Source organism: Ischnura elegans, chromosome 9 (genome assembly GCF_921293095.1).
Source record: "Ischnura elegans chromosome 9, ioIscEleg1.1, whole genome shotgun sequence".
Lineage (NCBI taxonomy): Eukaryota > Metazoa > Arthropoda > Insecta > Odonata > Coenagrionidae > Ischnura > Ischnura elegans.
This window is the reverse complement of record NC_060254.1, coordinates 55,430,117-55,456,212: the sequence shown is the minus strand read 5'-3', so window position 1 is coordinate 55,456,212 and position 26,096 is coordinate 55,430,117. Positions and strand designations below refer to the sequence as shown.

General features: G+C 37.6%; 2 protein-coding genes across 3 annotated transcripts in view; both read right to left on the bottom strand.

Moving 5' to 3' along the window:
- LOC124165631 (protein commissureless 2 homolog) overlaps positions 1 to 5,228 on the bottom strand; it is a 69,740-nt gene extending 64,512 nt beyond the window's left edge. The window contains exon 1 of the mRNA XM_046543102.1: positions 4,594 to 5,228. Coding sequence (XP_046399058.1) covers positions 4,594 to 4,879 — 286 coding nt within the window. The 5' untranslated portion in view covers positions 4,880 to 5,228. The remainder of the gene's footprint in view (positions 1 to 4,593) is intronic.
- A 5,678-nt stretch (positions 5,229 to 10,906) lies between these two features.
- On the bottom strand, positions 10,907 to 25,121 carry LOC124164859 (calcium channel flower). Of its 2 annotated transcripts, XM_046542070.1 has the most exons (7): positions 25,030 to 25,121; positions 24,785 to 24,905; positions 24,616 to 24,697; positions 24,393 to 24,518; positions 24,197 to 24,304; positions 20,618 to 20,821; positions 15,991 to 16,077 (listed from the first exon to the last, which is right to left on the bottom strand). In XM_046542070.1, the coding sequence occupies exons 1-6, from the start codon at positions 25,030 to 25,032 to the stop codon at positions 20,650 to 20,652; spliced, it is 612 nt and encodes a 203-aa protein (XP_046398026.1). In that variant the 5' UTR covers positions 25,033 to 25,121; the 3' UTR covers positions 15,991 to 16,077; positions 20,618 to 20,649. The 2 variants fall into 2 exon arrangements, with proteins under 2 accessions (XP_046398025.1, XP_046398026.1); XM_046542069.1 differs by lacking the exon at positions 20,618 to 20,821 and having other exon boundaries at positions 10,907 to 16,077.
- Positions 25,122 to 26,096: the final 975 nt, after the last annotated feature.

The following is a 26,096-nucleotide window of genomic DNA, read 5'->3' as shown; positions in this document are numbered from 1 at the left end:
TCGGGAGGGAGGTATACAGGCATTATCTATAGCTTTCTAAGGAAGTGTACTGGGTATTGATATTTTAAGATTCTGCCTCCGACCGAATCCTAGCGATAATACGGAAAAACCGAATTCAGTTGTGTGACGCGAGTTCGTCTTTACTTGCCGTCATCTTGATTGCTGAATTTGGAGCGAAGCAGTTTTGTCAGTGGCGTTGGAGGTTTGCCTGCTATTTAAAGGAAGGGGAAGCATTTTGACGTATTACACGTAGACCTCAGTCAATATATATATATCTTGACTTTGAAAATTTTGTGCCAGTATTTTCTCAGATGCAATATTGTTATTTTACAACCAAAAAAATGTGAACAAAGGTCAGCCGTATAAATTCTGAAAATTTCAAGATTATAGCGTAAGTTATGATTTACAAAAAGCTGATAAAAAGTTATTAACACCAAAAAGGACACGAATAAACTAAAACGTAGACATGTTACCGTAACAAAATTTGAAATTAGTCAATAAACGCTGCGACTCAAGCCAAATCAGATTCGTTACGTATAAATTGCGCTACAAACGCCTTACATAGCTGAAACTAGTATTGAATTAAAAAAAACCCTTAGGATTGAAAAGTCCATATCCTTTACATCTTACTATTGAATTTTAACTGCGAAGAATGATTCAAGTAGACAAAGTTTGGCCTGTCGAGAGAAAATGACGCCCACTCTTAATAAAAGACCTTTGCATCTTTGAAGAAATAAATAATATCATTCCGAAAGGAAATTAATAGCAAGGTGAGATTCCAACTGTCCATTCGAATTCCAACCCTGTAAATGATTCATGAGTGTACAAGAAACATTAAAAATCTTTCGCTGCCAAACAGGCATGCACTGTGGAACCTTTCACGTTAAACGTTATAAATTCCCCAAAGCAAACTAGGATGTCTGAAATGTAAATCATGCACGTAGAGTACATTATCAAAAGCCTTAAGAAACCTTGGTGGCACAGCTAGCATTAAGCAAATTAATTATTAACATCTTTACTGCCATAGTTTTTCACACTAAAGTGAATTGGGGTGAACACATTCAACACGTGTGATATTTCGCTGATCTTGAGGTATTTCTGCACATAAGTTAAAAATAATTAGACAGAGACTCGTATGCATTCCTTGCCATGAGAAAACTTGCATAAACGATGATTATAATAGCATCACGCTGGCAATCCAAAAATCTGGAACAGCGGTCTGGTACACCAATTTCCGTTTACTTTCGTTTGTGATGGGATTTTGGAAATAAAGAGACGTATTCTTTCCGCTCTTCAATCCTTCGGCACCATGAGGAGGTATAAGCGAAGAAAAAACGATTGCCTTGACCCTTGACCCAACACATATTCCATGTTACGCCATTGGGGAACAGGTAATCACGGTCGAGAAAGAGATGAAATACTTAAAAGTGAAAAGATTAGCTAATAACTGAGTGTAGAGCTGCAAGGATCCTTCAGTAACTTTTTTTTACAGGTTAATCCAGCCCGAAGGAAATTTATTTCCGACCTCGGTGGCGGCGGGGTAAAGTCCTCGTCTGCCAAACCTGTAAACAAAACTATAAGGTCGCGAGTTCGAGTCCCGCCTGGGTAATTTGCACTTCTTCAGGGCATGGGCGTTTGTGAATGTCCTTCTTTGTTGATTCCCCGGCGTAAAGGCCGAAAATTTGCTTTTTACTGGGAGATGAAAAAAATTAAATATATACGGGCGGATCCAGAATTTTTTCTGGGGGGGAGTACAAGGGTCAGGTAGGCAAAAAACATTCTCATTCTTCAGATTAAAAAAATATATTTAACAACTACTTTACGAAATACTTTCTGTATTTTAATATGAAAGTAATTATTATGAAATTAAATGAGTTAGGCTTATTAACACACAAAAGAAAACGGAAGTCATGAAAACTGTATTAAAATTTTTGTCTATTCTTTAAGCTTCTGGGGTAGAGGAAGTTCTCCCTCAACCCCCAAATCCGCCCATGATGATATCTAACCTACTTAAATTGAATCCTAGGAATACCAAGCAGTTCTTGGCTTCCAGCCTTTCTGACTGTTACAAGGTGTTGACTTATGGCTACCAAAATGACTTTGGAGCCATTAACAAGCTTCTCCGCGATGTTTCGATTCCTCATAACCATTGATTTCTTGACCACCAAATAACTACATGAAAAATGGAGGAATAGATAAATTTGGCAACACTGTAAAAAATAGAAAATTTAGGGCGTCGACAATTTTTTTCTGGTTTCAGACGATTTTAGAGGTGGTTGATTCTATAAATTTGTGTCGTACCTCGTCTCGTTCACCCCAAACATTTGTATGAATCAGTCAGTCAGTGGTCGGAAATGGGTTTTACAGTATAGTGCTTTTTGTCTTGTGATCATGATTTTGAGATTTTCACAAAATAATAATACCTTCATTTCTCGAAATAAACTGGTTTTGTTATCAGAGTCAAAATACACATCATACAGGCATCGACAATGTATTTTCAATAGGTGAAAGGAGAAACTGGTTTCGTCGTTAAGTACACCTCCAGTGTTTCCGAAAGCTACATACGAATGCACCAACGTTCAAGGAACTCGCGAAGTTCTAATTTCGTGGATTCGTGTAACACGTGTGTTCACGCGTCGTACTATAAGCGGAAGAGCGTAGTCGCGTAAACAATCGCTTGTGGGCGTCCGCACGGCGCCCGATTCGACAACGAGGAATGGGAGGTTAGAGCAGGTTAAAATCGATATATTGGGCCTAGAAATAATTTCCAAAAATAGTATTCACTACCGATGGCACACACAAAATTGAGTACGATACCGTTTTTTTACGTCTCGGAAGTGTATTTTATTACGATGTTATATCGGAAAAAAAACTAAAAAAGTTTTTTTTTCACCAATCGATATTTTTACGCTTATACTGGCTCGGTGGCAGGGGGTTGAAGTCCCTGCCTACTACACCGAAGGACCCACGTTCGAGACCCGCCTAGGTATGCTACCCCTAAAAGCGGAAGAGCGTAGTCGCGTAAACAATCGCTTGCGGGCGTCTGCACAGCGCCCAATTCGACAACGAGGAAGGGAAGAGCAGGTTAAAATCAATACCTTGAGCCTTTAAACAATTTCCGAAAATAGTATACTCTTACCATGGCACACACACAATTGAGTACAATACAGTTTTTTTTTAATCTCGGAAGTACATTTTTTAAAGATATTTTATCGTCAAAACAAAAAAGTGTTTTTTCACCAATCGTTATTTTTACGCTTTTACTGGCTCGGTGGTAGGGGGTTTAAGTCCATGCCTGCTACACCAAAGGACCAGCGTTCAACACCCGCCTAAGTATGTTACCCCTATCCACGGCAAGTGTTTGTGATCATGCAGTTGATAATTGTTGGGAAGCCGGATGCGTACTGCTTTTGAGGCTTTTAATCATAGTCAAATAAATTGTATTTATTAAATGTGCGTAAGAGGCATTGGAAAAAAATGAACAGCTCTACAGCAAAAATCTATCGAATTTACGGGGAAATAATTCGAAAAACCCACTCCCGGAACACGAGCGGAGGGAGAATTCCCTGTTTTCCCCATCCAAGAGATAAGTGGTTGGGCAAATCACAAAGTAGGATGAGTGAAATTAATCAATTGAATTTCCATAGCGAAAAGAGATTAAACAGGCTAATTTCCTCCCGCTTGGCGAATGATGGCAGCGATGTGGGACCCTCACTATGCAGGTTAAATCTACGAGCTGGAGTACGTACGTCAGGATCAGCCAGTGGTGGATAATGAAAGACACTCGGGGGTCGCAAAAGATATATTGATCTACCTTTACTTTTATCGTAATAAAAAAATAATCAAGTCACATAAAAAGTTAAATAAAGTTCTATTTAAACTGACTAAACATATACACCAGACAATGCTATCTTATAAGATAAAGAAGTTACATTTGTGGTTCTGCAATGTTTCGACCGACCTAATACTGCGAGGAAGATTTCACAATATCGCTAGAAAAGAGCGAAATAACCGTATTACCTTAAAAAGACCGGGTTTTCAGCCGCGGTGATTTATGCTGTGGTCTTTCACTGTTCAAGGGAGAAATGAATTTTTGAACCTCTAAATTTTCAAATCAATTTTCCCTTTGTTCATCGGCCAGTGCATTGCATTACCTAGGGCCTCACAATATCAATTTTTTAAACAAATCTCCCCGTAACGTTATTGAAGATTATGCATACACATAAGTGACCCGGTTTAAATACGGTTTATAGAGATCGACCTTTTCATCGTTCGCGATGGAATGGAACTAAGAAACCCCGGTTTCAGAATATATCCCCCCGATTTTGAGCTGATAACTCATTGCACTAAGTAGGATATCACGAAACGTTAATGATTTCGCTGCAAACACTTAACTTCGTCACTTGTTCAAAAGATTGGATCTGTAATAGGAGACTTTTAAAAAGTGTTTTCTTAGTTAAAAAAACACTAGTTTTTAAATTGATGTAAATTTTGTTGAGGAGTTTAATCGTTACCGGTCTATCGAAGAGGCATCTCGTAGGGTATTGCTTCAATTAAGAATACCTAGCATAATAAAATATTGTTTGGCATTACCTTTTCTCTTCCACTCCAGCAGTCTATGGTAAAGCAGACATGAGCATATGCAGCACAGGCAACTCAGGACCATCAAGGTGAGTACGATCCCAACCCAAACGTCGGCCACGAACTGCTCATATCCCTTCTCGAGCGTCTGTAGGCTCGTCTGGTTGTCCTCCGCGTCGTCCACATACTTCCACGGGAACATTGATAGCGAGGATCCGTTCACCACAGGGAACACGTACAACTTGCCGGTGTGACCACCACGACTGAAGTCTTCGTTGGCCAGGCTCATCTGCTCCATGGCTACCGCGATTCAAACAACGAAACACACTGAAAAATTCCCTCGAATCGTCGAACAAAAGCGAGGCGTAAGGCACACTCCTACTTTAGCGCGGGAGTGAGATCAAAGAGTGACTGTGTAGAATGGGGGAGGTTTTTTCCACTGGACGCAGACACTACCGGATTTCCAGCAAAAAAGCGCGCCAATTTACCGGAATGGTCAGATTATGGTTCTGTCGTCATCCGATAGTATAAACCGCTCATCCGCCCGCGTTTGTTGTGACAACGGAGAGAACGCAAGACGGCCGGATTTCACGACTAACCGACTCGGCGTGGATCGAGTCATTAACTGCCCGTGTTTCCCGTCGCTTTCATTCACGGCTGCTTCCAGTGATCACTTCCCCTCGCCTCCCCATCCCCCGTGAGGATTTCCCTCTCCGCCGTGATGCACACATCGTGACTCACTCCCGCCGAGGCAGACAGGTTTTATCGGAAGAGAAGGCGGGAGACAGTGGGCGCTACCTAGCGGAATTAAGCAGAACTATAACCACGGCGTCACGACTCTTTAAATTGCGATGAAAGATCTTCGATAGTGCTCTTCAGAAGATCACTAATAGGAAGTCGTGTCGATCAATCAACCCAAAATTCTTAATTCAACAAAGGAATTCAAAAAGTCACAAAAACACTTCCACACACCAATTTTCTCGTACGTGTAAAATCAGCAAACGCGGAGGTTGTCCCATTTTATCACTTGTTGCTCAGGCCGTTTAATTGTCCAGAGAACACCTTAGTCTCTCAAGAGAGCGAAATCAGCGAAGAACCACACGCCAGCCATGCACAAGGCCAAGGGGTAGCGGAGAAATGATCAGCGTGAGTTCGTGACTCATAAACTTATCTGCGAAAGGGTTACGGCCGTCCATTTTCTCATCAGGAATATATCGAGATGTAGGCGATGGGGCGGGAAAATACGGGCCTCCATGTTTCCCAACTCTATCGCGATAGCAAAATAATAATAATAATAATAATAATGAAAAACGAGCCCAATCATAAAAAAAATTTGATACTAGGCAGGGCCGGATTTACCGTAAGGCAAAATAGGCACGTGCCGTGCAGTCCAAGGGGCGCGCTTCTGTTACCTTATGCGAGTGGCTATGCTTTATCATAAAACTCGGGGAGGGGGTGGGGCTCAAATGAGGGGGGGCGCTCAATGGAGAGGTGCCGACAGTGTAACTTTGGTTAAATCTGGCCCTGGTACTACGGAATGATACGTTACGAAAAAATGAATGTTCTTAATGCAGCCTTTCTCTCATTTCGAGTCAACTCACATCTCAGAACTGACGCCCACTTCGGAGGATACCTTTGGCTCTGTCCCCTGGGGGGGCAAAAAAAAGAGTAGGGTAGTGTTTGGATGGCTGCGAGGAGAGACATGTAATAGAGCAATAATGAAATGAACGATGAGGGAGAGGAATAATGATGGCTCGCCTGTAGTTAAACTTCAAAGTGTGCAGTACCTCCCTTTAATCACCCTATCATTAAAAAAATATGGGTTTATCTGTATAAGGGGCCCATTCGATTTTCTTTTCATTTTTTTGGCAGAACTATGAAGTATAAACAAAGTAGGCAGGGGCGCCGACTTAGAAAAAATATTGGGGGGGCCCGAAACCAGAGATCTTGCCCCGGGAAATTTTAAAAGCATTGAGTTTTAAGTTTTTTAAGCATTTTAGAAGAGTTATATGATCAACATTAGAACCCTGATAACTTTAATCTCGATATCTGGACACTCCGGGGAAAATCGACAAGCCTGACAGATTTTTTTCTCACACCCATAACAAATTTTTGAGGGGGCTCGGGCCCCCTCAAACCCCATGGAGTCGGCGCCTATGAAAGTAGGTACATCCATTAAGGAGATTCAAGGTGCGAATGACTATTCACAATAAACCCACCATATTCAGTTGAGATCCACTATTTAGCATTCACACTAACAATAAGCACATAAAGGCTGAAAATGTTAAGAGATGATGCCCTATGAAAAAAGATGGACAGAGAGATTCTGAAAAGGACTTACAACTTGCAGTATCTCCGAGATAATGAGACATTAAGAAGAAAAAAATACGAACATATTTTCAGTGTATTATCTCAGGCCTTCAACCTGAGGGTAATCTTGGTAGAGCTCACCCCAGAATAATCCCCAGGCATGTAAATTTCACACGTCATTGAGGGAAGTAGTAGTTCCTTCCCTAAACTCAGGCACATAGCCATTGAGGGTGCTTAACAGCTTATGCTCTCTCCCTCTATTGGCTCTATTGCATGAAACAAGAAGCAAACAGAGCCTTAGCAACAATCCTTAGTCATTCTCCAGACGCTCTCGCCGGGTTTTTAGCTCTATTAATCGTTAAGTCCTTTGTTTTGACGTTACTGCTGGGATAGATGCATTTCATTTTTGAATAGAGAATAAAATAAATACCTATAATGCTTTCAGTAAGTTACTTCTCATTAAATCCAAAGAATAGTTATGAGGAATGCAGTGGCGGATACAGATGGGGGGTGCGCGCCCCCCCCTTGCAGGTCCGGCTGTATTGCCGAACATTGCAAAACCATAATTGTAACTTTTTTATATCATAAGATGGCATTGTCTTTTACATGTTTATAATCACTTTAAATAAAATTTTCTTATACTTTGCCTGTGACTTGATCATCTCTTATTACGGTAAAAGTAAAGACAACTCAAGATATGTTGCCCCCCCCCCCCCCCCCTTGAGTTTTTTCTGTATCCGCCACTGGAGGAATGACAGTAGGGGTGGGGAGACAAAGAGACCACATTATTACTAAGGAATCTGATATTTTATCAATGTATTTATAGGCCAATAAATGTAATTAAGAATAAAAATTATACTGTTGTACAACTACATCACTACAACTTATGCATAAATACTTTTGCAACACTTTTCTGCTTTTTTCTATTTTCTACTTACTTCTACCTTCTCATCACTACCTTATTTTCACTCATGCATAACGAAGTCGACAAAATGATATAGGGCAACAGAGAATAGTGCATTATTGGATTTAAAAAAAACATAAGTTTTGTTTCACTTAATCCAGATGGAATTCCAAAAAGTAAATGAATATCCCATTAATACAAAGCAGTCTTAAGGATATGATTTTAAGCACAGCAGAATATACAGAAGCAGTGCTGAATGATAAACAAAAGTATAAGGAGCTCAAGAAAACTAATATAAGATTTCGTAGTACCAGCACTAAAGAAAGTTACACTAAATTTTTCTGTTCCACAGGTAATTAATTAATAGCTGGACCTAGATGGTAAGTAGATTCGCAAGTTAAGTAATATCACAAGTACTGATATTTAGTACATAACACCAAATATGACAGTAAACTGACTAAAACAATTCACTAACATATTTATCTCCTTTCAATTATTAGATGATATTTTTGATGTCTATAGCCTGAATCAAATTACGTATGACTCATAATTTTTTTCTTCTGTCCCTCTGAGAGATATAGCAATAGCTTTTCAGGGTAAAAAACAGTGATCACTCGACCAATGGTAACTAAATCACACGGTCGCTCTTACGCCACTTTCTCCATGGAGCTCATTGTTTACAACTATCATTCCATCAAAAGCCAAATGTGGTGTTACAATCACTTTAAGGGTCATTCTCCCAAAAATGCACAAAGTTATGTCCACGGACTGCTATAAAAAACCAATAATATCACTACAAAACTAAACTGTATTATTATTTTATGTACCATTTTACTGCTTTTAATGATAAATTAATAAAGAAATTTTTTTTTGCCAAATTCAGTGCCACAGACATGACATTCGTCATGTTCGTGGACACTCCCACATAGGTTTTCTATAGGCCTGTTTACACGGTATATTAACGTGTACGGGTTAATGTCTAAATGTATGAATGTGAGAATGAACGCCAAAATGCACCGTGTAACCACCCAACTTGTGCAAATGCATGCAGAGAAAATAGAACCTGTTCTAATTTGGTTCATGCATTCATACATGTTCTGTTCCAGTCCACAAAAATCATTCATGCAAATAGACATTAACTCGTACGTGTTAATGTATTGTGTAAACAGGCCTTAAGAGGCGATTATTACTGACCAGCTCCCATGCAATCCGATTGGCTAAAATATGGTGTCAGCAACCGAAAAAGGAATGTGCCTAGTGTTGAAAAAAGGGATGGGATTCCCATTCCTGAAGCCATCGCAGAAAATGACTGTGTGAAAGTCATTTTCCCACCATTAATGGAGCTGTCAGTGGAGCTATCACTTGAAAGGGGGGATAAAAATTATCCTTTGCTTCCAGCTCTATAAAGTAAATAGAATATAAAATACTTGAAATGTTTTTTAAAATCTTTTTAAAACATATTTGTGTACAATTAACAAAAAGAAAACAGTAATTTAATTAACTATGCTAATTAAGTAAAAGAAGAAACTTTCTGTACCCAAATTTTACAAGGCAAATTTTAAGTCCACAAAGCTCCACCTTTCTTGTTATCTTATGCAAGCCCAGAGCCAGCAACAGGTGGTTTTTTCAATTGGCATGTCTTGACTAATTTTCACTGAGTGCAGATCATATTCCCTGATTTACGTACTCCCCTTACTTTTCTCTAACCTGCAACAACTTTGGATATTATAAATATAAGGAAAAATATATTGGACACTTTATCCATCACATATTCCCTGTGTCACAATTTTTTGATTGGTGAGAATGGAGCTCGTACAAAAATTAGGTTTGTTAAGAGTTTATCACATGCTTGTGGTTGTGAAGCATTAGTGATCAATACTGAATATGTAAGAAGTTACGACGGAGAGTAAACAAGTTATTGAGAGAAGAAAATTGAGTAGATTTTCCACACCTACTAGGCTAAACCCAACCAAACCTTAGGGTCGAGTGACTGAGTTAGCTATTATTTTAAACGAAATCAGTCTTAAATAAAGGATTCTAGTTCTGCAAACATTTGACATAAAACTGAACGCTTCAAACTTCAGATTAACATGGATACGAAGGCCTAATATAAAAGAAAATCTTAAGGCATTAAACCACACTACAGACACAAAGAGGAATAGGTTTATTATGCATAATCACTTCAGAATGTTATAGGATAATGTATTAATTTAAAATTGAAGTATTTTAAAATGTGACATCACTTCTGCCTCTCAAGAAAATTTTATTTCTCTTACTCCTTTTGCAGCACTTGGTTACTCACCACAAATATTTTGATGGAGCTTGTATCTCATACGATATATGTATGAGCTCGAAGGGAGAAGTTACTTCATTATTACAATTTTATCACTTTTTTATTTCTGTAGGATTTAATGATTAACTTCATTTAAACCCAGACGGCACAGAATCCTCCGTATCTAATTCGTATGCAGATAGTATCCATTGACTACCGCTCCGTCGCTTTTCGTCAATGGATACTATCTGCATATGAATTAGATACGGAGGATTCTGTGCCGTCTGGGAATAAAAATGGTTGAACAAGCTGAAAAGAAAATTATTGAATCAAACTATCAGGCAATAGGGATCCTATCTCTACAATCATGTTCTCAGCAGCACCTATTGCCCACTAGGCCACCACAGTTCATTACAGTGATGGCCATATAATACGTAAAATACAAGCCAACAGTGAAAACCTGGGCATGTACATAGTAAATGCATATGGAATAATCATTAATTCCAACAGAAATCAAAAAAGAATGTTAAATTAGTTATAATGAAGTTAATTCTGCTTTTAAGCTCATACACATTCATGCACAAACGAAAAAATTTGCAGAAAGTAATCAAGGACTGCAAAAGGAGTAAGAAAACTAAATTTTTTTGAGAGCAGAAGCGGTCCCACAAACTTTGTCCTAAAACTTTTGAAAGTGACCGTACATTGAATACGTATATACCAATTTTCAGTTCATCACAGACACCACTAATCACAGCAATATGCCTTAATAGGAGTTCTACCCTTGATCTAAAAATATTGACTAAGCGTCACTCGCAGAATAAGAAAAAAAATAGCCTTCATTAAATTTAATATTTTTACTCATATCATATTATAGTTGGCTTCAAACTCATTCCACAGTAAAATATTTACATAACCAACATGACATTTCTTCAGGTTTCAAGAAGTACACAAAACTAATTTCATTGAAACATTGTGACTGACATAAACCTACACAAACTAACCCTCCATGTACATAATTTTAAATACACTTTTCATGATTTGCCCTAGAAATTAACAAACTGGAGTATCACAAAATACTTGTGGGAAAACATCTGCTATCTGTCCAATCAATTCCAAAGGAATAAATAAATAGGGATATTGACAAATGAAGAATGCAATCCAGTGAAACTATATTTACACTCACTCACACACACACAATCAAATGTAAAACTCGACGGGCAGTCTCGACTGATGGCCCCATAATGAGAGTGCTAACATCAATTGTTCCACCTTCAAAGAAGACAACCAGGACACCGATTAGGGGATTCTTCATGCAACACGATTAACACGGTAAATATCAGCGTCTCAAGGGATATTCAACGGGTCGACTCGATTCCTCAACTTGATATACCTGGGATCGAAATCAAGGCCAACACAAGGAAAAAAAAAAGATTCCAATTCCTTCATGGATAGAAAAGCTCAGTGATAATTCTCACTCTGGCGTCGCATAATCATTACAAATAATGACTCGGATACATGATCTCTTTCCAAAAATCAGTAGAGTGCCCAATATCTTAAGTAATTTAGGATCGAAAGAAAACTGATAACATACTCATGATTAATTACCTAGGAATTTTGTCCTTTATCAAAAAAATTTAATGACCATCTCACCTATTCCTACGAAATATTTTTCATATTATTTCATTTATCCAACCAATGAGTTCATCGAATAAGACCCTAAATTTCAATCAATTAAAAGAATGCAGAGGATGGAAGGGAAAGATAGGTTGCAACAAAAAATATCACTAACCCATTCTATATTACCTAAAAAATGAAAAAAAGGGAAAGTCACCACCTACTTATAACAAGTTGATGACATCACAGTTCTGGTTTATCCACTCATTGAGGGAGAATCCCTCCTAGAGCGCACCAATGAACCAATAAGCAAGTGACATTATTAATTTTTCTGCAACAGAGTCATGCCAGTGATTTTTTTAAGCAAATAGCATGAATAGTAGTTGATGAATGAAAAATGGGAGAGTAGAGATAAAAAAATACGGGCCTCAAACTTCATCCCAATCAGCATAAAAATAAAATTGATGAACAAGCCAATTCCTTTACAGCATATTCACAGTTGGGGACTGAAGAGAACGGATGCATCAGGACAGACAACTGATATATTAGAGCACCCATTATTAATTACTAGGCCCTTTGAAGGGAAACACCCGCACTGATAAAACAAGCCTGATAATCACCATTAAGTTCGCGGCAGTTTTGACCAATCTGAATCTCATATTTTTTGCACACATTTCAAGGAAATACATTTGCAGAAAAATCTTTTGAGAGGGGAAAAATGAAGCTAAATCTTTCCTAAGAGCCATGTGAAGTCAAAAACTTAATATCAGACACAATGTGGTAATTATGGGGTTAAAACTGGGCCAATGTCTAGGTGAGCCATGACGCAGGGGAGTAGAAATAGTAGACAAGAAGAGAAAGGGTTATGGGCAATAGGTAGATTAGCATGAGAGGATGATCAAACAAATAGAAAAAAATCAGATAATCGGCACTCCATAGCGTATATTTTTTTTGGAGCTAATTGGGTCAGAATCGAAACGAAGGAAATTGGAATCCGTTACAATAATTGACATCGACCCATGACTACCAGGAAGTCAATTCTATTTCCCCAAAGGGATGCAAAGGGAAGATTATAGAATGTACAATGCCTAAGACATCCTGAGGTACAACAGTTAAAAGAGTGCTGTTCTCGGTACATAGCTACTACAAATACCTCTTTCTGAACACAGCAAATGCGGAACACCTAACTTGTCCCGTGACACGACACATTTCTTTCACTACAAGTTAAATTGGCCCACACGTGAGTCAACTAAATGCCCAACCAACTATACTGCGTCAGAGGGCGTACTCAAATTGACAGACAGGTGGAGAAAATGCAATTAACATCTTACACCCAGCACTACCACAAATTTAAATCTGAACCGTGGGGTTCCCCATGATTTTCACCTCTTCTCACACACAAGTCGAAATTGGTAAACCATATGATATATGTATATATACATACGTACAATATAAAATATATTAATTTATAACTGTGAGTTCAATTGTACATTGTGTGTGTATTTTCTTACATAGGCTTGTTTACACTCTTATATAAACTCAGTTAGGGAAGTACTACAGACAGATTCAACAACAGGCACCTGTGCACCACAAAATAGTTGAAACAAGAACCACGAGCCCAATTCGCGCAAAATGCGCAAAGCAAATTGGCCATGGTGGACACATGCATGTAGAATGAGATCAGGAATGTTGGAGTGTTTTGAAGGCCATTTGGAATGAGGGAGGAATGGTTGAAAATGGAGAACTTCCAATTACGTATACTGGAAAATGAGTGGTATAAGATTGAATTTACTTGCCACAAAATTTTCAGTTAAACAAGATGACTTTCAAGGAGTTCAGTTTTTCCAACACATTCTCTCACAGACAATGCAAATGAATGCAAAAATAATATATAAATACATAAAATTAGCCCTGCACAACTGGAATAAAATCATAAATATATCATGACGCATGCCATAATGAGTTTTCCTCATTGCAAACATTAATTCATACAAGCTCAGAAATTAAACTGATATACAAGAAAGAAGCAATTACAAAAGGGATACAATGAAATAGCTGAGTAGGGCAATCTTCAGCCCCCCTTCGTCCCCTATCTTGCATGCACAAAGTTAATTCCATTCATAGTGAGAAAAGTTTGAAACTTCGCTAAAACAATTCTTTAGTGCAGGATGATTTTCTCACATTATACTTCACCATTTCTCTGACAGCCTCTTATATATGTATTTAGAAATTCAGGGAAAATACAACCAAATAACATGCAATACCTCAATGGAATTGCAAAAAAAACATGAAATAAGTGAACAACTTGAGCGGGAGAACTTGGATATGAGGAAAATTTAGGGTACAAAATAAAATCAAATATTTTGATGGCCTCAAAAATTTCTAGGTTTGAGGACAATATCCACAGCATCGGAACAGTAGCACAAAAAAATGAGACAAATGGCATTTAAAAGGTACAAAAGAATTAGATTTGCATGACTAAGTTTTAGCAAGAACACAAAAATCAGTACCTTGCAGCTAAAATATTCACCTATTACAGGCATTGACTGGACAGCAGTGGTACTTTAAAGGATATGCAATATAGTCTTGAAAGGATGGTAGACGTTCCTGACATTTAAGTCCTTTAGTCTGAGCCAACAAAAATGTAGGGCAGACATGTGGCAGCAGCAATAATAGGCAAAATTTATGGTTTGGAAAATGATAAGAAAGGATGAGATATGGATTGCTGTAAAAACTAATGTACAGAAACGAGGGATATGATTATGCACATAGCAGATGAAAACAAGGTTTGCACACTCTCAGGGCAAATTGAAGCAAACTTAACACAAGGAATTTTGCCACGGATGACTGTATTCTCTTTTCTTCGCATTTCTCACCACCCAGGAAGCAAACTTACAAATATCAATTGATTAAGTACATAAATGTGTGCATCTATGCTCACTGAAAATGACTGGAGATAGCCAAATTGAATGTTTTAACATTGCTCCAAAATGCAATTTATTCATGCATGCCCTGGAGGGTTAGACGGTCATCTTCACAGCCCAGGGGGATCTTTAAAGATACGAATAATTATTTGAAGCAAGAAAAAAAAGAATAAGAAAATGAAAATATAACTAATGAGAAGCAGTTCAAAGTCATCAGTCAACCTATGTAAAGTACAATTGTAATCCTTCATGCAAAGGAGGATCGACTTTTATCAACACAATATGTAACATTACTCTCTCATCATCAACCTTAGAAAGAAGTTCTGCCGAGTCGGCTTCAGCCATTTCACCTTATCCCCAACAAAAGTAGAAAGAAACGTTAGAAATTACCTTCCCACTAGGATTCATAATGAAAATCATTAACACAGTCCATGGACTAGTTTGCAAGTGGGTTTCTAAAGCACGCCTCATACATAACTGGTAATGAAACACGCCCTGCTACACATAACAAGCACATCATATTGGCATCTTGCAAATCATAAAACATGTCTTCTATCTTGGTCAGTCAGCCTAGAACCCATGCTGATATATATATAACATAAACATTATCTTTACAGTCTCATGTGAACTCTATACAGAAATCATCGCCCAAGAACAAATATACACCTCTAATTCACAAATTCAAACCACACACACACATACTGGTTTAAGTCTTCTGGTTAAAATTACATGTATAACATACTTATGCCAACACAAAATTGGCTCAAAAGCAATATTTACAACAGTGGAAATATATACTATAGCAAGGCTCTGTCAATCATATTGATATGAAGTTATCTGTATAACAGCAACAATTAAAAAAAAAGACATTGAAAAATTACCTTTCCATCACAGAAACTATGATTGCATTTCCAGTTAACTGATAAATATCTTCAGAGGAAGAGGGAATAAAGACCTTGGTATAAAATGAAAATGGTGACTTAGGCTTTGGACAAATAACACAGCCCAGCAAATTAAGCAGTATAAGTAAAATCATATCAACGCTCAATTCCAAATGGGTCAGACATGTATAAAAGGTGAGCTGCCATTGTAATTGTTGTGGGGAAGGAGAGGGGAGACGTTGCCGGGAGGAGGGGGATATCAGGAGGGTGGGGAGTGCCAAAACAGACAATGCGGTGCAATCGACGACAGACAGGTTAGGGTAGAGCGAGCCATGCCACTGGAGAATTTGGAATGGGTGGAGTGAGCCACCGAGCTGACATGACTTGGGTCAAACGCCGGCGTCATAGGGGAAGCTGCGGGAAGGGGGGACAGTCATGTCAACCGCTTGGGCGTGGTCCACGAGGGTCAGTTTGGTTCCCCCAGACTGGAATGAAGGTGGCGGGTTGTATGACTCCTGTGATGAAGACGGCATGGATGCGTCTGTGCCCAGCTGGCTGGCTGCATTACTCCTCATCTCCATGGCATCCGCTCTGTGCACGGAAATGCAACAACATTAATTAGTACAGAGGGATGAAATTACGAGAAAGAGAACACCCTCCTCACAAAATGCAATGCTAGCATAAAAACAAAGAGAGGAAGGAAAGATTACCGAACTAGATGGAGATAGGTAGATATGATTATGAAAATGGAAGGGGTGATTTCTTCTCAGATTATAAGTCAAGTCAGCTCTTCGATGCTGACAAATGCTTCGCGAGTTTTTTTTCTTAGTAGCTTACTAACTTTACGGAAAAATTGGCCAATATGGACCATCTGACCTTGTAAAAAACCCAAGATGAATTCGCAGAAGCCATGAGACAGGAAAGACTCAAGCTTTTCATGAATGAGGTGGAGATGTCGTATCCTTATCATCATTCCAAAGAAGTCAAATTCATGAAAGTATTTCTCACTCAGACATAGATGACACCACTGAATACACATCTTTGAAGTCTTTTCAACAAATAAATTCTCTTTTGAACAAATGAAAGTCTATTGAATCAGGTTATGATGACGTGTGAGCAAAGAGAACCTAAATATGGTTATTGCAAGATCCTTTTCAAATACATATATGTGATTTAGCCTTAGGCAAAATTAATGTCCATTGCTGAGGAAAAGTTAACATATATGGACAGATTAAAATTGCATCAAATGAGCAAATATCATTTTAATCCCTTTAATATATCCCTTGGGCTGCGGGAATTGATGATTTTAGCTGCCAGCCTAAGCAGAAGATATGCAGGAGGCACCCCCTGCCACAAGGACTGGTCTGGTAGAGTTTAAGCCCCTTAGCAATCCCTATAGAGAGAGAAAGTGCCCAAGTGCAAATTTTCCAGGAAGCAATAAATTTTCTGGGTAAATGCAGCAGTAAGCTTGCAAAATGTATAAAAACATTCCCGCATTTTAAAGGTTAACACCACAACTAGAGGCATCATTTTGCACAATATGTTACCCCTTACAAAAATTGTGTATCACAGAGGCAATAGTGCAAAATGGCGATACACATGGTAATAATGAATGGAATAATCCAACTCAATTTAAAAACCACTTTCTTGAAATGAAAAATAGCAAGCTAAACAAAGAGTGGAAAAATGATTTTACAACCATTGATCTTGAGTAATTGTGATCAACTCACCAAAATCAGTTTTAACTACCCATTTAAGTATTTTTAAATTTAAAGTTAGTAATATCTTAATTTATTTCTGATACTCAATTTACATTAAAATCATCACAAAATAATTTTAAAATGCTGGGTTCTAAGGGGTAATATTGTCTCCAGAGTTATTGAATTAAATAGGTCAAGAGGGTTCATTAGCACATTTATACTCTTATTGTGTAGACAAACCAGCACTGAGTTTAATTTAAATGCATTTGACCATAACAGAGCAACATGAATAGGAGATAAAAATTCAGTAAGACATCATCCATTGAGATGAAAAACATTCACTGTCAACATGCAGGAGACTAGCCTGGAAAATAATAACACCCTTGATAATATAGTCAGGCAAAAAGTAGGTACCTTAGAAATTATACCACTGCCATAAAGACAAGAGAAAAATTCATTAAATGTTAGCAAGGCTGGCTAAAATAGTACCGAGTATTCTCAAGAATTAAGCATAAATTGAAACAAAACACTTATACAAACCTGGGACTTCAGAGAGCATGGAATAAATCCACATATTACAACAACTTCATCCAGAAATTGGAATATTTACTTGAAAATTAGCATAAATAAAAGCCCAAGCAGAGATATAAAAAGTGTTACTATGCATGGCTTACAAACATACAAATGCAACATGCACTACAGAAATAAGTCTGCAAAAAAACCTTACAACATAATGAGACCACAGTTTATTCCTAAAATTTAGATAACTATCATACTTCGGATACATGATGGAGTTAAAAAAAACATTTCATGCTCTATAAAACTATAGATTGAACAAAGGAAGTATTAGAACAATTATTCAACATGCCAGTTATTTAATATAAGACATGATGAATTAAATAACCATTGTAACCAAAGATTGCAGTCAAAATTTGATAATTGACTGTAAATGCAATCTGATGCTTCCTCACAACGATATGTTAGCTGCAAATGCATGAATTATTAGGAATGCACTGGCTGATGAACAATATGATGATCTGTGGACAATATTGTCGGATAGATTGTGTAAAAACACCTAAACATCAGAAAAAGCAAAATTATAATTTCAAAATAATACACGAACATGCATGGACTTGAGAAATGGAAAACTATAACAACAAATGCTTGAATTTCCCTAAAAAATTCCCAGATCTCAGGGTGAAATTTAATAGATGAAATATCAGCATTCCATTACTTAGACATTCTCATATGCACTCCATAATGAAGATGAAATAGAATAGATATTCCAGTTATTCACATGCACATTTTCATTGATTCACAACTCTCAACAACTTTAAGACAAGATTACAAGGGAAAGGTAATTAATGACAGGGAAATTTAATAAATGACAAACATAACATGCATAAGACAAAATCCTGGCCAATTTCAGAATAAACACCAACATGGACTGTTGGTGTTTATACTGAAAATAATATATCATGGACAACAAGTTGTTGATGCATTAAATCCATTAATATTAACAGTAGACCTTTGTTCAAATTTTGACAATGCTCACAAAAAAGGAAGAATTCAATTCGAAGTCCGCAATTTACGTGCAAGCATCAATAGGGTAGTTTCCATCATCAAAGAAAACGAAAGGCAATGATTGCGATTCGTTGCCCATCATTAGGGTTTTCATAATATACAAATTATTTGGTTTTAGTAATCTCAGTTTAGACGAATGTTAATGACCTATTTTAACCTCATTTGAAAAAGGACAGATTGGTGCCCATGCGATGCCACTCCACGTGATGTCGCAGGGACCTAGATGCTAAACGAGTAGATAGGAGTTTTACATCGTGTGAGATTACCAATGCAAGCAAGAGGCAAAGAGCTCTCTTAATAATCACCTATTAAAACTGCCTAAGGTCAGAAAGTTTCCTTCGATTGATAGGGTAATAATAATCCTTATTTAAGCCAAGCGCTACTTACTAGCTTGGTACTCTACGCCAGTGGCGCCGACTCCATGGGGCCTGAGGGGGCCCGAGCCCCCTCAAAGATTCGTTTGGGGGGGCGGAGCCCCCTCAATAATTCAAGAAAATAATTAAGTTATATTATGCTATGTGAAATCACATAAATATATTTGTTATTTTTATTTCCCATGTTTGACGATAATTACCTTTTAAAATAAATTCAACAATATGTGTTGAAACAAATAATTATATGGTTAAGCAGGTTAACTGAATCAAGTGGTGCACATGTGAATCATGGTAGTGTTTCGGTGCTGCGACACACTTTGAATTTAACTTCTTCCCGGGGCAAGACCTCCGATATGGGCCCCCCCAATATTTTTAATAAGTCGGCGCCCCTGCTCTACGCTACCGCCATGCTTAGCAGAAAGCAGCCTGCATTGTAGCGGCGTTCATAGCCTCGCACCCAGGTGGCCTCACACAGCAGCGGCCAGACATCACACAGGCTTTTCCCAGCATTCATACTTAGCCATCGTGTTTTCGCTCGCTTGAAAATTTTCACTTTTCATTCAATCGGGGAAAATAGATATCATCATATAAAAATCTAAAGCGTGAAATATGTACTCCAGGAGTAATAATCTTTCGATTTTGGCAGTAAAAAAATAATAGTAAAACCACCCTATTATCCATTCAGCTAATTCACATAATCAAATCATAGGTTGACCACGAACCAATGCCGCTGGTTGGGTTATAAACACGGAAAAGAGGGCACCCAACTACCCTCCGAGTCCGAGATAATGTGGAGTCCCTGCTAAGAAGGATTGAAAAGGTTGGTGCTGAGAGTGTGTGACTACCCACAAGACCCTTCTTAACTAATGCCCTATAAAAATTCACTGTACAGAGGGGACCGAAGAGTATCTTGGCGCTCAGTCACCAGTCATGCTAATGAGAGAACTCCATTGTCTCAAGAGGGTTAACTAGCACCTAAATTTCAGAAAAATATCAACACATCCAGCAGGTAAAATCAAAAGTGCTTGCCTCAAGTTGCTTGATCAGGTAAAAAAATTGAAAATATAGAACCCAACCTTTTATGTCTGCATCATGATTTTAGTATATTTCTTCCCACAGTTTATGTCCCCCATTGGAAACAAGCAATTTCTTATGGCTAATGTCATACAGAATCCATATTATGACTTACATTCCATTGCAGACCAAACAATCATTTGTATGTAAGATAGCTGTGCAAAGATAGGTTTATACTTGACATATATTATATTATAATGATCTTCTGGGTAAATACAGTACATATATGAAATTAAAGAATCAAAAACAAGAAACAATGAGAAGGAGGAAGAGCGATGAAATAAGTAATACACTATTGAGGGTGCGTAACTACATTCCATTCACATCACAATGCAACAAGACGCAATGCTAGCAGATACAAGACAACGGGAGGAGGTCTCTCTCCCCACGTCCTCACACCTCTCTCCCTTTGCGTTTGCGCTGCAACTCCTCTATGTTGGCCTCCACACGTCCGGGTCCTCCATGAGGGTGGAATGCTGCATGTCTCCTTGCATGCCCCCCTGCTGATATGCGGGGGGGCCGCCACCAGGTGGCATCTGGCTCGTGGGAGACATTACCCCTTGACCTCCAACGGCCGCACTTGCCATCTCCTCCCGAGATCCCCTTTTGAGAGTAAGCGTGCGTGCAAAGGAGAGCGGGGATGATGAACAACACATTACCAGTGCGTGCTTGCAGCACTAACACAGGGATCCCACTCTAACAAAATTATAAAATTCACGGTTTTTCCAGGTTTTCACATTCTAAATTGCGTCAAATTCACGGTCTGTTTGATAAGCCATTTTAGGAAGAAATATTGATCTCATAAAAATCACTGGCCGCACGTTAACTAAAAATATAGCAAATGCGATAAATATTGAGAATGCAAAACACAGCAATGAAAGTGCTCTTATGACGTCGCCTATCGTTAGCAAAATTTAGGGCCGGCTGTGAGTGAGGTTGTGAGTGAGAAAATGGAGGGTGAAAGGGAAGTGAAGAGGTGTCTGATTTCTCGCCAGGGTTAATGATCGCTTTGGTTAAAGGTCGTCCAATCACAGCCGTAAGGTCTGTGCGTCGTCATGAGACACGGACCAATATTTAAGCTTCGAATATACGTGTGCAGATCGATGCGTGGGCAGTATCTGCGAGTGACTGACCAATTTTTATTTTGATCCGTCAATCGTAGATCTAAAATCAAGTTTGAGAGGTTTTTTTTAAGGTTTTACAACGAATTTCACGGCTATTTCCAGGTTTTTTCACCTTAGACGAAATTCACGGCTTATTCACGGTTTTAAGGTTTTCGCGGTTGAGTGGGAACCATGTAACAGTTGAGCGTTCGGAGTCAAGCAGCAACCATAATTTGGCAATATTTTCAATAAAAATAAGGGGTGCACAGTACCCACAATTGTCTTGAATTCGAATCCAAATTCGAACATATCAGGGATTTGAATCAAATCTCGAATTCATATTCATAAAATTCTTGAAATCCACTAACAGCATGTACATATTCACCTCAAGCACGAAATGTTTCATGAGATATTAGCCGGTAGCTGAGCTATGTCACTCATAGTTCCCACATTTGCCCACAGAAGCACTATTTGCAGTCTAACATAGACCACAAGAGAAACAATTTCAGAAAGCACCAATAAGAAGTCCATTAATACGTTGCGTACGGATGGCAATCCAACCGAACCAATCAAATGTTATGATGCATCAATTCATTATGAATAACGAACAACAACTGAAAACGTACTAAGGAATACATATGGTATGCTTTAAAATTGTTAAGGCTGACACGCCTAAATGACGAGAATCTTCGTCATCTGTCCGGAACGTTCGGGAAAAAAATGACGAGAATTCTTACCATCCGTACGCAATGTGTTAATGATCTGATATCCCAAAGCCAGGAAACCCCGATAACCTCAATGTAAGCAACAGTGACTTTGAAGTTGTATTATCTCCTATTTAGTGAAAGCCATTTAAAGTTAAGCAAAAGTTTATTTCCTCCTTTAATTTTAGGAGGCAGGTAAATAATTGGAAGGAGCTTCTCTACAGTAAGTCTCTGAATAATGAAAAGAGGGTTTTCTTTAATTTAATTTGTAGGCATCAATGGAATTATTAAAATTCTCTGAAGTAAAAATTTACAAGAGAAAATTATGTATTCCAATGTACGGATTCTCATAACTATAAAAGTAACAGAAGCAGGCGTTATATAGTGGAATGACATTCTATGTTTTAAAAATAACACAAAGATGGCAATATTCCACAGGTTTATTTTCCGTACAACGCGTTTCGACCGTTAGGTCATTATCAATTACAATATTAATTATTGTAGTTGATAATGACCTAACGGTCGAAGCGCGTTGTACGGAAAATTAACCTGTGGAATACTGCCATCTTTGTGTTATTTTTAAAACTTAAACATTTAAAAAATCTCATAACTATGTATAGGGAGGTACTAGGAAAAAGAGGGCTTGAAAGAAATCAAACACACTCATGTATGTACTTGCTATACGATGATTCAAAACTGTGGCATTTCCCATCCACATTTAAAAGTCACAATAAAAGCAGTAACTCCCAAGGACAAAGGACGACTCGTCTATTAAAATGCACCAAATGATATTGTGGACAACCCATGTAGCCTTCCTCAGAAAACGCCAAATACAGTGAAAAATCAAACAAGCTACTTGAACAGGTATCACTCAACCAGAATTCAACGTCAAGAAACCGTAAGTAGTAAAAAGCCCTAGCTAAAATTACTTTCTTTAACAATTCTGAGACAAATTCTTTATTTCTGAACTTTCGTTCATAAAAAAACTTATCATCAAAAATTGCATTTACGATTCAAAGTAGAAAAAACTCGAAAAATTGTAGTTTCAATACAAAATGAAATTATACTTCCTTGAAATACAATTAGTGGCATCTAACTTCACACCTCCAAGTTCAAATTGTTTTCACCAAAAAATTTAATTCTATCTAAACTTTACTCCTTTACACAGCGAGATGCAAAACACGACCTACCACTCACTATTAATGACAAAATTGACACACATTCATGAACATTTTATACAAAATACCAGCATCATGCACGAATATTTTATTATTTTAAGATATTCTAATAATAGCCCAAATAATATTCCCTTGAACTTCAATCACTTCATTACTGTATATGAGACTGTAAAAGGAGTATCAAAGATACATTAAATGTATAAAGAGGGAAAAAATTTTAATACTGAATTTCATTGATTCATAAGAGTCCACAAAAAACTCAAAAAACGCTGAGGTTACACATTACAAATGTAGCCTTCACTATGCTGCCTCAAATACCAGCACAATTTTTGTAAAATAACTGACACATCACATGACTTAACGATGCAAGCCATATAACATGATAGGCCTCACATGATTTTGGTTATCTGCAAGATATACACATTCCTTAAAGTACTGGATGTATTTTGACTAACAAAAAGATAAGTAAATTGGCAAATAACTATAAATATAAAAATTTTACTTCAATATTTAAACATCAACATAAGAAAATTTTATACAACCTGATGCTCCAACCCTTTTGGATACACAAATATCCGGGAAAAAATGATAAGGGCAAATGTATTTTAAATTTAATAAAAATATGCTGCCATTTTAAGCTAAACATGAGCAAAATTGAGCATCCTAAAGCATTAGCACCTTCACCTTGGACCTTCTAGCTAAATTTTAACATGGAAAAAAATCAATAAAGAGTACAGAAAATGGAAGACAAGGCATTACATAAATAAATCAGCTTTGAAAGATTAGCTCTATGCTGATAACATATTTAACGGGTTAGTCATTAGTTCGTCAATAAAAACCACAATGAACATGCAAAACCTGACAACAATCAGTATGTAGAGGCACATAAAATGTTACCCTTGAAGTTACTTAGAATGAAAGATACCCGAGTCCTTATAACTTCGCAGTGCATTTTTAACGAAGAATTAACAATACAATAGAAAATTTCCTTACTTTTTGCCGAGGGACATCAATCCATAAATCACTCCAGTTCCGAATATGAGACCACTGCCAAATATACTCCCAAGTCCGGGGCACATGAAAATCCCTGGCAGTGCGATACTGGAAAGGATTCAAGAAATTTATTTCGCATAATTCTTGTTTGATTCAACTACCACAAAAAATAAAAGTTACTTTTCTTGTTACTCACCCGGCATAACCAACGGCACGATAAAAATATGGCTTTCTATCGACCCATTCACTGATGTTTTGCACGAAATCAATAAACATGCAACAGCAGGGAGCTTCAACCACAACGACTAGAAATCCTGCCAGCCTGTTAAAGTAAACATTCATTATATATATATATGCAATCCATATGCGAACACAAATTTTGCAAAAACCTAACGAAAGGTTAATTATATATAACTTACATTTGCCAAATTCCACCAAGAAGACACCACACATTGGCTAATATTATACCGAAACAGTTCCACAAACCAAGTCCGATGGCAACTGGGAGAATGAAATTTACGAACATATGGGTATTACACCGGAACTAAGGAACAAATTATATGACAAACAAATATTCAAATTTCATACTTATTCCACCAACAGTTCCCAATCCCCTGCCAGCATATTTCATCCACCAAGGGACATCATCTTTTGGCTGAGCATCTTCCCCTGGCCTCTGCATCATGGCGCCTATTTTCTCCATGAACGACTGAAAAATACGCTTATGTTAGGCTATACCCGGCTAATGTACGATGTTCAAGGTCCCGTTTAACTGCTATGCTACTCCCGCAGCCCTAAATCACGACCACAATAGTAGCAAAGTGAATACTAACCATTTTGGATGATGACAGTTCACAGCTGACTACAACCCCAATCCGACGTAAGAGGAGCTAACCGGAAATGGAAACAAAATCATTGTCACGTGCGGAATTGCAATTTAGGTCTTCGTTTGTTCCCCAACGCGCGAGTTTCAAAATGTTGCTGTGAACATACTTGACACAGCATCGATATTTCAAGCTTACGATTTCTTATTAACTAGAAAATAACTTATATTAATTTCATTTTATTTCCTCTACTATTATTAAGCTACTGAAATCGTGCAAGAAAAATATTTAGGACTGGTTCATTTTTGAAAATATAAAGAATTTTGATGCGTTACATTTGATAAATCTTAGCTAATAATCAGGAGGAAAATGGACTACCAGTATTCTAGTACACTCTGTTAAATATCTTAATTAAATATTTATACCTGTTATCGATAATTGATACTCGAGCAGCTTCTAACATGAGTTTATTTTTTATACCACACAGTATCGGTTAATCACAATTTACAATGTTTTACGCGGACAGAATATCACGAGAATTTAATTTTACGGATTTAGATATTTGTTAAATATCTAAATATTGTTTTGAAGTGCTATAAATGGCCATTTTGAATTTCTCTGTATTAATCTATCGGGCGTGGATCCCATACGTAAAACGTTCTTCATGACGAAAAGTATTGTTAAATTCTAAAATATTATTGACATGTTTTCATGTCTTTGTCAATATCAAGTTGCAACATATGTATTTTTCAAAAAGCACATATGTCCATGCATCCTTAGTTAAAGAAGCAATATATTTCTTATGTGATTTATGAAAAAAAGAGATGGCAATATTCCACAAATTCATTTCACAAACGCCCGACGTGTTTAGACCGTCAGGTCATTCTCAAGTACAATGACGGTCCTGACTCCTGAAAGATCGAAACGCTTCGTGAGTCGTGAAATAAATTTGTGGAAAATTTCCATCTCTCTTTTTTATTAATCAGGATGTCATATCATGCCTGCCTCAGTAACATTTATTTCTTATATGTGCAAACAGCTGGTTGACGCCAACTGAAAAATAATCACATATCCAA

Bases quoted from the DNA above. Each gene is read 5' to 3' on its own strand.
- LOC124164859 (XM_046542069.1), bottom strand. The intron at 24,698-24,784 runs GTATGAAATTTG...TCATTCTCCCAG, and splicing joins GGGAACTGTTGGTGGAATAA to TTGCCATCGGACTTGGTTTG. The intron at 16,078-24,196 runs GTAAGGAAATTT...TTCCGTGCACAG, and splicing joins TTGATGTCCCTCGGCAAAAA to AGCGGATGCCATGGAGATGA.